Source organism: Xenopus laevis, chromosome 8L, assembly GCF_017654675.1.
Source record: "Xenopus laevis strain J_2021 chromosome 8L, Xenopus_laevis_v10.1, whole genome shotgun sequence".
NCBI classification, from domain to species: domain Eukaryota; kingdom Metazoa; phylum Chordata; class Amphibia; order Anura; family Pipidae; genus Xenopus; species Xenopus laevis.
The window spans coordinates 73,245,173-73,262,580 of NC_054385.1; the positions used below are offsets into that span (position 1 = coordinate 73,245,173).

General features: G+C 38.6%; 2 protein-coding genes across 4 annotated transcripts; one reads left to right on the forward strand and one right to left on the reverse strand.

Annotated features, from left to right (window-relative positions):
* Window positions 1–4,402: 4,402 nt before the first annotated feature.
* Window positions 4,403–10,358, reverse strand: isca2.L (iron-sulfur cluster assembly 2 L homeolog). 3 transcript variants are annotated; one of them, XM_018230334.2, is made up of 5 exons: window positions 10,035–10,203; window positions 8,688–8,802; window positions 7,479–7,578; window positions 6,737–6,852; window positions 4,403–4,868 (listed from the first exon to the last, which is right to left on the reverse strand). In XM_018230334.2, the coding sequence occupies exons 2-5, from the start codon at window positions 8,753–8,755 to the stop codon at window positions 4,694–4,696; spliced, it is 459 nt and encodes a 152-aa protein (XP_018085823.1). In that variant the 5' UTR covers window positions 8,756–8,802; window positions 10,035–10,203; the 3' UTR covers window positions 4,403–4,693. The 3 variants fall into 3 exon arrangements, with proteins under 3 accessions (XP_018085823.1, XP_018085824.1, XP_041428906.1); XM_018230335.2 differs by lacking the exons at window positions 8,688–8,802; window positions 10,035–10,203 and adding an exon at window positions 10,233–10,358; XM_041572972.1 differs by lacking the exon at window positions 10,035–10,203 and having other exon boundaries at window positions 8,688–9,058.
* A 90-nt stretch (window positions 10,359–10,448) lies between these two features.
* Window positions 10,449–16,644, forward strand: npc2.L (Niemann-Pick disease, type C2 L homeolog). The gene is made up of 5 exons (NM_001091136.1): window positions 10,449–10,483; window positions 12,648–12,741; window positions 12,819–12,926; window positions 15,996–16,168; window positions 16,410–16,644. Exons 2-5 carry the CDS (start codon window positions 12,657–12,659, stop codon window positions 16,497–16,499), a joined length of 456 nt encoding a protein of 151 aa, NP_001084605.1. The 5' UTR covers window positions 10,449–10,483; window positions 12,648–12,656; the 3' UTR covers window positions 16,500–16,644.
* Window positions 16,645–17,408: the final 764 nt, after the last annotated feature.

A 17,408-nucleotide genomic window follows, 5' to 3' on the forward strand; every position in this document is an offset into this window, starting at 1 on the left:
CCGACTCCATTCCATTCATGGTAGATTTTATTTTTTTGACAAATCTAGAAGTACTGACAATTTTCAAATATTAGGCTCTAAGAATTGGGAGGTTACAGGTGCTGACTAAGAAACCTGCTTAAATCTAGAAGTACTGTCAGCTGAAAACAAATATAAAGAATATATATATATATCTATATATATATATCTATATATATCTATATATCTATATATCTATATATCTATATATCTATATATATATATATATATATATATATATATATATATATATATATATATATATATCTATATCAATCAGAAGATGATTAATTTCCATCTGTTTAATTCAAGGAAATAACATTTGGATAAAGCAGAAGAAGCAGCAATGGCTTAATTAACTATTACTGGGCCCCACAGCAAATTATTTCTCAGGCCCCCAAAATGTCTTAAAGGAATTGTACAGTGTAAAAATAAAAACTGGGTAAATAGATAGGCTGTGCAAAATAAAAAATGTTTCTAATATAGTTAGTTAGCCAAAAATGTAATGTATAAAGGCTGGAGTGATTTGATGTATAACCAGTCAGTCTATACACTACTTCCTGCTTTTCAGCTCTCTTGGTTTACACTGACTGGTTACCCTGGCTACCAGGCAGTAACCAATCAGAGACTTGAGGGGGGGGGCCACATGGGTAATTTCTTTTGCTTTTGAATCTGAGCTGAATGCTGAGGATCAATTGCAAACTCACTGAACAGAAATGTACCATGTGGCCCCCCTTCAAGTCGCTGACTAACTCAGAGTTATAGAGCTGAAAAGCAGGAAGTTGGATTCTGGCTGTTTTATTAGACATCTGTTCACTCCAGCCTTTATATATTACATATTTGGCTAACTAACTATATTAGAAACATTTTTTATTTTGCACAGCCTATCTATTTACACAGTTTTTATTTTCACACTGAACTATTCCTTTAAGGCTGACCTGTTTAACCAACAGAGTATGAGCAGAGTTAATATGCCCATAGATGTTAAGATTCTTGGGGCAAATTTTGGAGCGATCCAACAAATCCATCAAATTAGTGTGAGGTTAATGGGGCACCAAGCGATCGTGCATCTCAATTTTCATCCGACATTGGTCATATAAGCGATCGGTAAGGTTATAAAATTGTCATCAGTCCCAGTGAAATGTATTCATTGTCCAATTGTTAGGTGGGCCAAGCAGGCAGCTACCCAAAGTTACCTAGCTTCAACTAGACAATATCGATTGAAATGGTCGTTTTTGTTGATGGACAAATCGTGCATTTAAAGAATCGGTTCAGGTCCTACTGAAATGAAAAGATCTTTGGCCACCTTTACTCTGGAACTGAAATTGCATATTGTGCAAATTGTTCAGTTGTCTAAATCCTTCATATAGTTAGCAGGGGAGCCTGTAGTATGACCTTTCATCTTCTTGGGGCTGGTAAACAGTGACAGAATGCCAAAATCCTGAAGCAGTCGGACATTATGGACTGGAAACCCAGTGCCCCATAATACTGCAGGACTAAACACAAAAGGGGCACCTTTACAACCCCTATCTGTTAACCCCTCAGCTTGCATGCCTATTCACGAATCGGAATCTGAGGTGCGATGCCCTCCTCATCATCCCTACAGGCCCTCGCAAGGTCCTCAAGGCTTCCAGGACCACCCTTGCCAGATGGATAAGATCCACGATCTCCAGGACCTACCAAATTCACCAATCTCATCAAACTCACGGCACACTCAACACGATCACTGGCGGCCTCTTGGGCAGCACGGTATATGGTGTCCGTAGAGCAGATCTGTAAGGCTGCCACCTGATCTTCCATTCCTACCTTCACCCGATTCTACCAGGTACATTTAGCCTCCTCCGCAGAGGCAGTCTTTGGAAGGAAAGTACTGCAGGCTGCCATACAGACTCAGGCTTGATCTCCCCCACCCTTTCTGGGGACTGCTCTTGAACGTCCCTCCAGTGCCTTTGTCCCCCTGAGATGAGAGAGTAAGAGGGATTTTGTCTTACCTGTAAAATCCTTTTCTCTCTTCATCTAAAGGGGAACACAGGCACGCCCATCCCTTCTGATATCAAGCCAGGAGGTGGAAGGTTCCTAGGGCAGTTCCTGCCTAGATCCAGCATCTCCTCCAACTCTGGTGGGGCCCCAAGCCACTCTTAAATATCACAATATTCTTGGCGAGAAAAACCTTTCAAGTTAGCCCAAGGTTCAAACTTGGTCAGTTGTAGTTAATTCCTCAGTTATATTTTTATCACTTTTAACGTTCTTGGTGTGACAGCCTTCCGGAGGGGGTGTGGCCTACTGGGATAGGTGGGCTGGCCCCCTGGGGGCTGTCAAAGTTTTTGTTTTAGTGTCCTTTCCTCCCAGAAGGTAAAGTTAACCCTCCAGTGCCTGTGTCCCCCTTTCGATGAAGAGAGAAAAGGATTTTACAGGTAAGACTAAAATCCCTCTTTTTAAACTGCCATGGAGTTTTTCCTTTTTTTTTCATTTTTCTAAGTTTTCTAAGCTAAGGTATCTGTTAATTATGCTAAGGGATTAGTATTGCAGTGAGTAAAACAATTTGTTTTAGATAGAATCTTGGACAACTATGTTTTAAATGCTTTGTTATAAAGATAACTGCAATATGACTAGGGTTGCATCAAGAATAATTTTTACACCGGATGGCAATCATAAGTGTGAATAAATTTGGTTGGTTATCCCCAACCAAAGGTTAGCCCGCATTTTGGTCGGATAACAGTAGTTTTGTTTTTAAAAAATGCCCCCCCCCCGCCAGTGCTAGGCTACCTGCACCGGGAGGGAGCTCCCAGTCATGTTGAATCACTTGCATGCGTTATGCGCATGTGACGTCACACACATGCGTATAATGAGCAATTCGGGGCACATTTTCATTATGTGCATTCAAGTGACTGGACATAGCTGTACGCACCAGGAGCTCAGTATCAGTCATCCCTGGTATGGCCAGTCCTACAGTCAACTTTCATCTGATTCTTTAAGAATGAAATTGCTTCTTTATACATTTTACACACAACTAGCAATCTGGGCAGCTAGATGGCAGTTGAGATTCAGTGTCGATAATTGTAAGGTATGAAGCAAGCAACTAGGATGACTAGTGTGTGCCTATCAACTTGGCACCACCCAGTGATTCTACATTTCCTGCACCTAATAATAAACATGCAGAAAATGCCTTCAATTTACATTTAAATTAAAGGGGTGGTTCACCTTTAAATTAACTTGTAGTATGTTATAGAATGGCCAGTTCTAATCAGCTTTTCAGTTGGTCCTCTCTTATTCAAATATCAGGCTCTCATTTATACCACACAATTCTAAGTTAAAGGGGACCCGTCACCCAAAAAAATGATTCAAAATCCTATTTTATCACATTAGTCAAGCAAAATAAACTTTAATTATACTATATAAATTATTTGAATCTTGCTTCCTTCAGTCTGGGATTCCAAAATTATAGCTAGCAGGCAGCAGCCATTTTGTGGACACTGTTATTAAGACAAGCCTTGTATCATCTCAGAATCTTATTTGTGCATCAGAATGGGGAACCCGATGTCTACCCCCATGCCCTGGCTACACAATTAAATGGTGAAGAGAACGGGGGAATGTGTGGAGAGCAGTGACATCTAGGAAGTGCTGAATGGAAAGTGAAAGTAATTGTCTGCCCCGCCTCTATGCCACTGGCATAGAGGAGGGGAAGACAATATTTGATTGACAGTTGAGATTTTTAAATGAACTCACAACAGCTATGAATGCTTTAATAAAAAATAGAAATTGGATTTCATGTTTAATTTGAACAGGACTTTTATTATACAGATTTTTGTGTCTGGGTGACAGGTCCACTTTAATGTCTACGCTGGCAACCAGAAAGCTGCTGAAACTCCAAACTGGTGAACTATCTGAAACCAACTGAACTGAAAAAGTGTTTGAAGGTGAACAACCCCTTTAAATACTCAGTATAATCCTATTTAGATAAATCGTAGTATGAAGAAAATACCTAAGGAATAAATGTATGTATACTAAAAGTAACACTGCAAAATGAGTTACATTTTTCAATGAATATGGAAATGTATAATCACTAAAAAGTGATCTCTACCCCAAGATTTACAAATAACTTAAGCTGGTCGTACACATGGAGATACTTGTGTGTATGGTACAATAAATGAAGTCTAATTAATTATTTTAATAAACATAATTATTACTTGAGTTCCATTCCTCTTGGAACTTCTTTTGACATTAGTCAAATAACTGAAACTCCCCATGTCATGGACACCAACATTGTCTACAACTTTGCCGAAAATTTGCATTTTTTAGTAAAATAAAAAAAATGTGACTCTGGTGACATATTTCTAACAGCTTGCTTTATAGAAAACAGGGATAAAGAAAAGGAAGACACCTAGATGATTCGTAATTTTATTTATATATACACACATAAATACTTTCTTCTGTGGCAGAAAAAGGGACAAACATAATGTTATCTTCCAGTGCCTCTCACACCATGCCGTCCGTGCTTACCAACACAATCTGTAGAACATTTTTTTTCTTGGTATATATACATAATGGTCAACAGTGCCTTCCCTTTAGTTGAGTCTGATTTGTTCCTGCCCTGGGTATCAAATTGTAGCAGCAGTCCTAATAATATGTATTGTAAGAGTCTCTGTGCAGCATAGCTCTCTCAGGACATTCAGTGTCACAGCTTGATGGAAAAGGAGGCTCCGCAAGAACAACCCTGAGCAGCCTGTGGGTTTTTAATGAGTTGGAAGGAACTTCTGATCAGCTCTTCAGAATACTCCACTGTGCTTCCAGTTACCAGCTGAAGGCTGTGTTCATCCACAACCACACGGGCACCATTGTCTCCAAACACCCTACAGAGTATTAAACATACATATTAAAATGCATCTTCTTAACAGACAAGTGTTGCATGCTTCTATTCTTTGATTGTATCTATCCCACAAAGCCTAGTTTTACTTAACTCAACTAGTATTCAATAAAGTAGCAGTATATGTAATCTCAGCATTTACACAAAAATGTTCAGGGAAATGTTTGTTTCTTCCTTTGTGGTGTCATCTACCATTCACCTCTCTAGCAGTTGCCCCTAGTTTTGCAAGTATTTCTCCTTCTCTGCAGCAATAATCCAGCCATCGTCACCTTTGGTAATGCATCAGTAGTTTTTACCATATCCTTACTGTTTTGGTGCTCAACTTCTCTTCCTAGCCCGAGCAAGTAGAGAAAAAACGGAAGTTAAAGTGGACCTGTCACCCAGACACAAAAATCTGTATAATAAAAGTCCTTTTCAAATTAAACATGAAATACAATTTTCAATTTTTTATTAAAGCATTCATAGCTGTTGTAAACTCATTTAAAAATCTTGGCTGTCAATCAAATATTGTCTGCCCTTCCTCTATGCCAATGGCATAGAGGCGGGGCAGACAATTACTTTCACTTTCCATTCAGCACCTAGATGTCACAGCTCTCCACACATTTCCCCGTTCTCTTTACCGGTTAATTGTGTAGCCAGGGCATGGAAATGGACCCCTATTCTGGTGCACAAACAAGATTCTGAGAAGATGCCAGGCCTGCCTTAGTAACAGTGTCCACAAAATGGCGCCTGCCTGCTTGCTATAATTATGAATTCCCAGTCTGAAGGAAACAAGATTCAAATAATTTTTATAGTGTAATTAAAGTTCATTTTGCTTGACTAATGTGATAAAATAGGATTTTGAATCATTTTTTTGGGTGACGGGTCCCCTTTAACAGTTGCGGCTAGGAGCTGCAAGCAGTAAAGAGTGAGCTGACTTTATGGGGTCTAATGTAGTCCTTAAATGTATAGCTGACCTGTGTGCTGACTTTACTGCTCACAGTTCTTACAGAGATAAATCAGTCTGACAGAATGAAAAAATCCGCCGTACAGCCTCAACCATTGACTTCCGGTTTTTCTCTACTTGCTTGGGCTAGGAAGAGAAGTTGAGCACCGCATGTTGGATCCTGTGCATGTTTGTGTTACTTTACCTTTCCATTTTTCGAGAGATCTCCCCTCTATAAGTTTCACTTTAACGCTGATTGGATCTTCTTCTAACAGCTCGTTCACCAGACTCTGACCTTCCAGTTGCATCATTTTACCATCTTACACATCTCTTTAATCCATACCTACTGCCTTTTAATATCTGGAACTTTCTAGCAGCCTTCTCTAAACTGTGGAACACCAAAACCTAAACACCCATTCCTCTAGCATCTAAAACCACTTCCAGTGTCCCTCTATTATCTACATCTCAGAAAGCCATCTGCTGTAAATCCCTCAATCCCATCATAAATTCTACTATTGCGTACTTTCATAACTCTATGGTGCTTCTTCTGGCGCCACTGCCCATTATGCATTCATTCTCACTACACTTTCTACAAGCAGCATTACCATATGCTCCACCACTTGCATTTTTCAGCCTTCATCTTCCAGTTTTTGTTATTTACCTTCGAGATGCAGTTAGTAAGCAGCTTCTACATCCCACTTAAAGCATCCAGCAGCAACAATTTTCTCCTCCACCTTGTCCTTGCAATACATCAAGAGCCTCTATCTCATATTTGTTGCAGCTAACAACACAATTGCACTGTTTCTATTTGACCATGCCTTACAGTATGCCACTAATTTAATTCACCATCTGTTTATGTTTTACACCTTCTTTCCAGAAAATATTCACTCATTGACACAAAACTAACCCTTTACGTGCTCTTTTCTCACCTGTCTTCTGCAGTGATCTCTGTATCAAAAGTGAATTTGTACTGGAATCCAGAGCAGCCACCACTCTCTACCTGCAAACGCAGGAACTCAGACCCACTTGTGACATCACGTAGTCTCTAGAAAAAAGTAATATAAATGCTAAAATAAAAAAAAAATTTTTGTAAGAAAGCCTACACACAATCAAAAAAAGCCTTATGATATACCTTATTTCTATAGTGTTGACGTCTACAACAAGGATCTTGAACTACAAACTTTGTATACCAGAAGATAAAAATACCAACTGAACTTTTCATTTATTATTACTTGGTATCAGTTACTAGAATACATGGCATTGTCCATATATTACTGCTTAATTTAAAAAAAAGCACCCATCAACAAGTATTCAGTATAACTATGCATTAGTTGCATATATTAAATATGTTTTATGTTGGACATATTTATGATCTCAATATACAAATTCAATCTGCATTATATTTCACTCAACATGTAGCATGTTTTCATGCTATATCTTTTAAATGATAAAATGTTTGTCAAAAAAAGAAACACTTTATTGAACAAAATTTCACTGCTGAGTGGTTTCAACACTATGGAATGTTGCAAAAGTCACTGATCAGATAAAATTGGGAATGCTGGGAATTCTACAGCATTCCCCAGTTCATATTTTAACAAATCAGTCCTGTCATTTCCAGAATTTCCATTGTAAGGAAAAATTATGTTATTTTCAGCAGAATAAAAATCTCACCTTTATACAGCGGTCAGTTAACAATAAATTTCCCTCCTTGAGAGTCTCTGACAAATAGCGGACAGGAAGCTTAGAGGACAGTAGCGCTGGGAGAACCGCTCTGTAGAAGAAACATTTTCTTACTTTTAGAGAAATATAAAAGACTAGAGATCAAAAATCTGATGGGAAGAACTCATGGTTCCCAATTAAATGAGGCAAAGACTTGTCAAAATACATGTCGTTTATACACAGTACATAGTAGAAGATGGGCCATAATGGAGAAACCTATAGATAAAAATAAATAGAAAAATAAATAATACAAAATGAATCAAATGTAAAGGGGTTGTTCACCTTTAAGTGTACTTTTAAAAGTATGATGTAAAGAGTGATATTCTGAGAATCTGCAATTGGTTTGTATTTTTTTTTAATTTGTTTTTATATTACTTATTTAGCTTTTTAATCAGCAGCTCTCCAGTTTGCAGGTCCAAATTACCCTAGCAACCATGCATTGATTTGCGTAATAGACTGAATATGAATAGAAGAGGGCCTGAGCAGCAAGATAAAAAAAAAAAAGTGGCATCCTTACAGAGCATTTACTTTTTAGATGGGGTCAGTGACCCCCATTTGAAAGCTGAAAAGAATCAGAAGAAGAAGGCAAATAATTAAACTATAAAAAATAAATAATGTAAATCAATTGAAAAGTTTCTCAGATTTTACCATTCTGCAACACATTGAAAGTTATAAAGGTGAAGCACCCCTTTAAGTAGTTTATGGCTGCCAGTTGCAGAAAGTGGCACATCAGCTACATGGCTTAAAGGAGAAGTACAGGTAATATCACTGGGGTTGCCAGTGTGACATCTCTCAATGATTTTAATTGATCAGAAGCAAGTATTAGAATCATTGGCCTGGGGTAGCAGGTTAGCAGCCCCAGTGATTTTTCTTATTTTTTTCTTCAGTATTACAATAAAGGTGTATTCTCATTTCATTCTAGTTGCCATTTAATGGTTAAAAATGAATAGCAGAAATTATTTTAAAGAAAAGTTCCATGTTTGTTGGTCAATGTACTTTGCTTTTGAGAAAGTAATTATCTGTGCCTATGAGCAAGTCTCACCTGAATTTGTATTTACTACTGACAGTAACTGCGCTGGCTAGACAACCCTAGTATAGGTTGTGTGTTTCTGCTCTAACAGCCTGAAAAGATTCATAGCTTTGTACCATCCTTGAAACTACCTGCAAGCATGGGTGCGTCTGCTTTTAAGGTGAATATCATTCTGCATATGCTGACTGTCATACTCCATCAGGGGCCGCTGCCATCAGGGTCACAGGAAGTGCTACAGTCAGGTGCCTGTGGTACATTTGGATGGTCAGCAAAGTAGTGAAGCTTGCAGTTAAGTGGTGGAATTTAGATGGATCATGAATAGTGTGGTCACAACTGGGGCACATTAGGAGTATGATCATGCTTGCATAGAGCAGTGTTTTGTTGAAGAGGAACTCCACAAAACATAACTTAAGCTTTTTGAAAAGTAAACATATTTTCAAGCAACTTTGCAATATACATCAATTAAAGATTATGCAGACTTTACATGATTTTAAATGGTTTGGAACAATTCCCTAAGTCTCCTCCCCCTGCTCTCCTGCTGATCTGACTACTTTGCTGAGCTGGCTGACTACTGTTACTTTGTATCAACAACCATCTGTCCTCAGCCTGCATCCTCCAAACCCTACAATTCCCTTCCAATAGGGTTGCTAACTGGCCGGTATTTTAATAGCCTGACCGGTAAAAATGCTGGTTGATCCCAATGTTATTAATAGGGAAAAAGGATAAATATATAGGAAAGCCGGTATTTTTTTCCAGAAAAGGTGGCAACCCTAGCTGCACATGTGATTTCAATATGAAAAGGAACACCATAGTGCAATGCATTGTGGGTTATATAGTTCCTGCATGCTGTCTGTAAGCTGTGGAGAAGTTGTTACAATTTGTAACATCAATGTTTAGTCTCTCCTTCCCTGCTAGGATTTCAAATGATACTAGGGGTTTGTGTTATGTGGGCCACTTTATCAAATTTTGGTTTGGAAGCCGTTGGTCCCCTTTAATAAGGGCCCTATATTACATCAGGACAATTGGGATATATGCATGGATCATCACTTAGGGAAGGGGGCGGCCTAAGGTACCATGCCCAGAGCTGTAACATGCCTAAAAACAGCACTGAGGAACAGTCCCTCATGGGCAGCCAGAGCCACAAGGGAGAAGCTTTGACAGAAAAGTTGGAGTTTGGGGTGTTCAGGCATAACTTGCATGGTCAGGTCAAAACAAGGGCTTGGTCTAATTACACCTTCATTTGGTAATATAAATATTGAGAGCTATGCAACTGAATTGCAGTAGACCAGGATCAAACGGGTGGTCCTTAAAATAATCCGACGCTATTGGACAGAAGTGTTGAAGACACTGTACAGATGGGCCGGGGCCAAGTTCAGGGCATAACCTTCAAATCTTACGAATACGTCTCCACAACTGATTTAGACAACAAATTCTCTGCTCATAACTATATCGTTTAAACATAAATTAGTGTTACAGACCCCAGTTAGCTCGTTGATGCAATACTCATATCCAGCAACTTATATAACTGGAGAACTGGGGAGTGTTACACAGTTCTAGGCAGCCGCTAAAGACGTATGCAAGGTGAGATGAATAACGCCGAGCCAACATCAATACAATAAGTCTAGTGAATACAGGAAGTTGAACATTACGAAGGGCACGTGACCGGATCCTCTCACCTCCGTGCCGGTCCCGTTAAGCGAAAGAGAAATCCCCCGGCCGCCATCTTGGTGTTCCTTATCGCGCATTGATCTCTGATTGGCTTCCAGCGTTCTTATCCGCCTACACAAGCTTGCTCATGATTGGGTGTTACCTCTCTCCATATTGTAATGTCATCAGCTAACCACTGAAGGGTGGAAGGCTCTGAAAACATTACAAGATCTAGAGAAGGTGGAAGAAGTGCAAGTTGCTGTGTTCTAGCAGGATGTCGGTAAGTAACTGTATTAGCATGGGCGGCTTTTTTTGTTCAATAATATCTTTATTCATATAACATATTCACAATTGTAAATCTTACAAAGAGCCACAGAAAAGTTTTCTTCACAGTAACAGCAGTTCATGTTTACAAAGTATAGTAATGTCTCTGAAGCAAAGAGATCCGTTTTACCAGTGTAGGGCAGCGCCACTGCATTATATTATCGTTACTTTTAAAACACTTTCGTGTTTGGGAACATACCAAGAGTCTTTGCTGTGTGTGATCTTATGAGTGGCCCAGTGAGAGTGTTACGCCAAACCAGCGGATCTCTCCCCGATATGCCCACCTTGAGGTGGGCAATATCGGGCTGATCCTAACAAATGGTAACGGGTGGTCGGATCGCGGGACTGCATCAACGAACAGATGCGGCCACCATCCGACAGGATTTTTAGTCCCATCCGATCTCGATCGGGGAAGCCCGTCGGGGGGGCCCCATACACGGGCCGATAAGCTGCCAACTCGGTCTGTCGGCAGCTTTTATCGGCCCGTGTATGGTCACCTTTAGATTTGTAATAGATATGTATGTGTGTGTGATCTAGGTGTCCTGGGAAGCCAAGCTGGGCTGTTAATCATTGCTAGACAAATGGATCTATGCCTCTTTGTGCAGGTACAATGAGAGAGGTGCAATTCAGGAGGGAAAGAAATGACCAAAGTTATTTCCCTTTCACCTATATGTGAATTGTCTCCATGGACAGTAATGAATAAGCCTTTTCAAGCTATTTACATAGAAGTCAATGGGTGGATTGGCACTGCATGTAGTGTGCCATTGTCCAAGACGGATGTAACTAGTTAATATAAATTGAAACCGCAAAAGGAACAGTAACTCGAAAAATTAAAAGTGTTTTAAAGTAATTAAAAAATAATGGACTGTTGCCCTGCACTGGAAAAACTGGTGAGTTTGCTTGGGGGTAACTATGCAAGCTGAAAATGTGCAGGTTACATGGCAGATGACAAAGGCACTGTGTAAGTAACTTAAAAATCAATCAAAATGAACAGGATTTTCTTTAGCATATTAAGTTAAAGGGGTGGTTCACCTTTAAAGTGGACCCGTCACCCAGACATAAAAATCTGTATAATAAAAGTCCTTCTTAAATTAAATATGAAATCCAATTTCCTTTTTTTATTAAAGCATTCATAGCTGTTGTAAACTCATTTAAAAATATCAGCTGTCAATCAAGTATTGCCTACCCCGCCTCTATGCCTAGGCATAGAGGCGGGGCAAGCAATTACTTTCACTTTCCATTCAGCACTTCCTAGATGTCACCGCTCTCCCTACATTCTCCCAGCTCTCTTAACGATTTAATTGTGTAAACAGGGCATGGGGATATACATTGGGTCCCTGTCCCCTGGTGCACAAACAAGATTCTGAGATGATACAAGGCTTGCCTTAATAACAGTGTCCACAAAATGGCTCCTTCCTGGTTGCTATATTTATGAGTTCCCAGACTGATGGAAACAATATTCAAATAATTTATACAGTGTAATTAAAGTTCATTTTGCTTGACTAACATGATAAAATAGGATTTGGATAATTTTTTTTGGGTGACGGGTCCCCTTTAAAGTAACTTTTTATTATGTTATAGAACGGCCAATTCTAAGCAACTTTTCAATTGGTTTTCATTATTTTTAATTTTTTTTTATGGTTATTTGTCTTTCTTCTGATTCTTTGCAGCTTTCAAATAGGCTTCGCTGTCCCCCACTAAAAAACAAATGCCCTGTAAGGCTACAAATGTATTGTTATTTTTACTTTTTATTACTGATCCTTCTATTCAGACTCTCACCTATTCATATTCCAGTCTCTTATTCAAATCAATACATGGTTGCTAGGGTAACTGGGGCCCTAGTTACCAGATTGCTTAAAATTCAAATTGAAGAGCTGCTGAATTAAAAGCTAAATAACTCAAAAATCTTCAATAATAAAAAATTAAAACAAATTATCTCAGAATATCACTCTCTATATCATACTAAAAGTTATCTCAAAGGTGAACAACCCCTTTAAGTTGAAGGTGTGTGACTGCAGAGCGATTTATAGAGAAGCTATAAACCACTTCACCCCCCCCCCTCACCAGCAGTAGTCTCACTTCATTTTGTACTTCCTCTAAGTATCATATTTCTCTTTCAGGGTGCCATCATGTGTTCAGGATTGCTGACAGTCCTGCTGACAATCTTTCTTTTACCCAGTTCAGTTCCAGAGCCCCTTGCCTACAAGGACTGTGGTGAGTAATAGTTAATTGGAGTAACTGGTTTATGATTTCATTATTTCAGTGTGACAATGTCGCTTATTTTACTGCAGGTAGCCAAAGTGGAAAGTTGCTTGTTCTTGATGTTTCTCCTTGCCCAGAACAGCCATGTCCCCTTAAGCGAGGTGACGTGTACACCATCAATACGACCTTTGTAAGCAGTAAGTTTCACTTTTGTAATTCATCTTTTAAAACTTAAACTGTCAACTCATTATATGGTAAATGTATTAGAGTTAAAGGGTTTGTTCACCTTTGAGTTAAAGGGATACTGTCATCGGAAAACATGTTTTTTTTCAAAACGCATCAGTTAATAGTGCTACTCCAGCAGAATTCTGAACTGAAATCCATTTCAATTTTGAAATCCGACATGGGGCTAGACATTTTGTCAATTTCCCAGCTGCCCCAGTCATGTGACTTGTGCCTTGCTTTTATCTTGTGTTAGGGAGCTGCTATCTGGTTACCTTCCCATTGTTCTTTTGTTAGGCTGCTGGGGGGGCAAAAGGGAGGGGGGTGATATCACTCCAACTTGCAGTACAGCAGTAAAGAGTGATCAGAGCATGACTTGGGGCAGCTGGGAAATTGACAATATGTCTAGCCCCATGTCAGATTTCAAAATTGAATATAAAAAAGTCTGTTTGCTCTTTTGAGAAATGGATTTAAGTGCAGAATTCTGCTGGAGCAGCACTATTTTTTTTTTTAAAGGTAATTTTTATTTCTCATTTTTAAACACATACAACAATCATACGTACAACAATAAGTGGAGCAGCACTATTAACTGATTTATTTTGAAAATTTTTTTTTTCCCATGACAGTATCCCTTTAACCTTTAGTATGATATAGAGAGTGATATTCTGAGACAATTTGCAATTGGTTTTCATTTTTTATTATTTGTGTTGTTTGAGTTATTTAGCTTTTTATTCAGCAGCTCTCCAGTTTGCAGTTTTAGCAATCTGCTTGTTAGGGTCTGAATTGCCTAGCAACCATGCATTGATTTGAATAAGAGACTGATATATGAATAGGAAAGGGCCTGAAGAGAAAGACGAGTAATAAAAAGTAACAATACAATTGTAACCTTACAGAGCATTTGTTTTAAGATAAGGTCAGTGACCCCATTTTGAACACTGGAAAGAGTCAGAAGAAAAAGGAAATAATGAAGACCAACTGAAAAGCTGCTTAGAATCGGCCATTCTGTAAAATACTAAAAAATAACGTAAAGGTGAACTATCCCTTTAAGGGATAGTTTTAGAACCTTTGTATGCGTAAATAGGGAACTGTTTGTGTTTGCATGTACATTATCTTTAATTCTTAAATAGGGCAGCAAATATTACAAAACATTAGGTGCTGTAAGATTAATGGACTTGTTTGAGGCCACAATGACATGGTATATAATTTGTCACCAGGAACTTAATATAAATGAACAACTTGGCCAATCCTACTTACCTGCCTTATATATATACGGTCATCTACCTCCTGCCTAATTTACTTGTTAAGTCTGTTAGGGCTCTTGCACACGGGTATTTTTTATAGGAGACTTCTCACCGAGACAAACTGTATAGCAAATGTCCCTTTAAAATTAAACAAAAAATCAAATTTTTATATTTTAAATTAAAACATCCATACCAAAACAAAGAGTACACGTTGATAGCTGCACACCTTTGTTTTGATTCGTTCTTCCTTTTTGAAGTTCCGTTTTATTATACTTTTTGTCTCTCAGCTCTGCATTATTATTTGATTCTTTTGCATGACAATCAATAAAGGTTATGATGTTGGGGAAACATATTATTGTCAACAGTCTTGTTTTATGTATAAAATGCTTTAATCCCAGAGTTGTGTAGAGACATTTAATTAAATTTGATTTCGGCATATTGGTACTTCTAGTACTGGTGACAAAAGTTTAATGCTTTCTCTGTCAAGCACATTGGTTCTGCATTGTTGATAAGGTTGCCAAACCAAGTCACCATTGTAGTATCTACATTACCAGGTTTTATTCTGAGCTATGGGAAAAGAATGTTGTCTGGCAATGTATAGTCTCCTAGCCAGAACATAGGCCCTGCAGGAAAACTGGTTACAGTTGACCATACATCTGCAGATTAAAGCTGCCAAGTTTACTGAAATGTCAGTGCATAATCTGCACATAGGACAGACAACTGTTGTATCAAACTGCTGTCTAAGCCACTACATGAATTCATCACTTGAGTTGGGCAGAAAATCCACCCAGCTAAGGTGTGCTTTGGGCTATGTACTGCTCATTGTTTATACAAAAAGAGAAATTTTCCATGGGAAATTATCATTTGTTACAATACAAAGTAGGAGTGCATCACAACCAAATTATTGCTGATGTTGTCTGGTAGGACCCCAGATTTTTGGGAAGAAAAAATATATATAGGGCTTTAACAGTGTAATTTCTCCTTACAATAGAGAAAAGCATATAAAAGTTGCATAAAAAATAAGATGTACTGTCCATATAGAGCCTCCTGTGGGCTGCCAGTGCACATAGGGGCTACCAAATAGCCAATCTTAGCCCTTAATTTGTACTTATTTAGTACAAGGTATTTAATTAGTTGTAAACCAGTGTTTGAGTTGCAAAACTCTGTTTTTTAATTTAGTTCACCTGAGGAAAAAAAGGGTAAAATAAAAAATCCCTTCTCCTTCACATAGTCAACTATTTTAAATACTTTATTAAAAAAAACAAAAACATGATGAAATTATACTTCCCTTGTGCAGCATCTTCTCAAATAGGACAATATGGTGGCATGTACTCTGCTACATACTATGTTCGCGCTCCACAACTTCAAGCCTGACTTCTAAAACAGAAGTAAGTTGCTGCAGCACTAGAATTGAACAGCAACTCTAGTGCTTCAGGTCAGGCTAGCCTGGTGAAGACAGTTTATATAGCTACTGTTTGTAATTTGTTTTTTTAACTGAAAATGGTGTCTGGTTGTGTCAATGACTTCAGCAAAAACCAGCAAGCACAATCTTCCATTCTGACATAAAGAATGTTGTTTGGTTCCTAGAGCAATTAAGCCCCAACCAGATAGCAGTTTAAATTCAACATGACAAAAAAAGGTAAATAGCCCCATAAATAAAAAACACATTGGATTTCCTCACTGCATAATTTGATAGTTGGCCTAAAGCGCGCGTGTGTGCGTGCGTGTGTGTGTGTGTGTGTGTGTGTTGGTCCTTTTCCCCCACACCACTTTTTTTCCCTCTTCTACTTTTTCTCCCTGCAGATGTAAACAGTAAGAGTGCTACTGCTATGGTACATGGAATTATAATGGGGGTTCCTGCCCCCTTCCCAATTTCCGAACCAGATGGCTGTAAAAGTGGTTTATCCTGCCCAATAATCAGTGGACAGACTTATACCTACCTCACCAAGTTGCCTATCAAGAAAGAGTATCCCTGTGTAAGTACCAACTCAAACATTTGTATATATTTTTTTTCACCCCAAGAGAGAGAAAAAAATTCTAGTGACTGACATGAGCTCCCTGCATATTACTGCATTAACTCTGTAAATAACAGACTTGCCACACAGAAATATGGTGTGTTCCTAGTCAGCAGTACACATTTACACCATCTCTGCTAACTAATTGAAGCAGTGTAATTTCTTTTTCCCCACTGACAACTGTAGATTTTTTTTTATACAGATCAAGCTTGTAGTGGAGTGGCAGCTTCAGGATGAAAATAACCAGAATCTTTTCTGCTGGAAGATTCCTGTTCAGATTACTGATGGTTGATTTGGGAACTGATGCCGACCATACTTCTGTTAATTCTATAGATATAGCAACCTCAATTAACATGGATGAAATACTTCCTTCTTCTGTTCTGACTGCTGTGCAGTTATAATCGTACTTATTTTACAATAATAAAGAATGAATGAGTTTTCCCTCTTTTTTTTTTTTTTTTTATAAAAACTTTTACATCCTGTTCAAATTCACTAACATTATGCAAAGGAAATCTGTTACTTCTGTGGAAAGCCAATAAAACATTGTCTTTAAGATCCCCTGCTCACTGTCTGTAAAGCATACTACTCTACTTTCTTCTACTTTTTTGCAGCCAGGTTTAGTTCACATTGTGTTCTGAAAATGCTGTTGATTTTCATATTGATACTGTGCACATGATTCATACAGCATAGGGAGTGGGTCTTTGTAACCAATTACAAAACATTCCATGGAGAAAACAGAGATTGCTGTCCTTTAGTGTTCCGTGGTCCATATAGCCAAGGGCCTAGTGATGTATATAGAAAGCTGGTATAGTTACCCTTTATGATGTATTCTTATAGGTATCTTGAACCCCCTGCTTCCATCCAAAGCAAAATCCAGTAATGCAAACCAGTATGGAGAAAGAAGACCAACAGGTGCAAAAACTGCTGCACAGGTGCCTTTATTCACCGTCACACAACACATTTCGAGCTTAGTAGCTCTTTTTCAAGTACACTTGAAAAAGAGCTACTAAGCTCGAAATGTGTTGTGTGACGGTGAATAAAGGCACCTGTGCAGCAGTTTTTGCACCTGTTGGTCTTCTTTCCCCATACTTGTTTGCATTACAGGCCTAGTGATGTGACCAGTCATATTGTAGATATTTTTGATGCATCCCAATCCAGTTGGCATGGCCCAGCAACTCCAGTGCTTCAGGTCAAGCAATGC

Bases quoted from the DNA above. Each gene is read 5' to 3' on its own strand.
- npc2.L (NM_001091136.1), top strand. From the start codon at position 12,657: ATGTGTTCAGGATTGCTGACAGTCCTGCTGACAATCTTTCTTTTACCC. The intron at 12,742-12,818 runs GTGAGTAATAGT...ATTTTACTGCAG, and splicing joins CCTTGCCTACAAGGACTGTG to GTAGCCAAAGTGGAAAGTTG. The intron at 16,169-16,409 runs GTAAGTACCAAC...TTTTTTATACAG, and splicing joins TCAAGAAAGAGTATCCCTGT to ATCAAGCTTGTAGTGGAGTG.
- isca2.L (XM_018230334.2), bottom strand. From the start codon at position 8,755: ATGGAGTATGACAGTCAGCATATGCAGAATGATATTCACCTTAAAAGC. The intron at 7,579-8,687 runs GTAGTTTCAAGG...TTTCTTCTACAG, and splicing joins AGACGCACCCATGCTTGCAG to AGCGGTTCTCCCAGCGCTAC. The intron at 4,869-6,736 runs GTGAGAAAAGAG...AATACTCTGTAG, and splicing joins GAGATCACTGCAGAAGACAG to GGTGTTTGGAGACAATGGTG.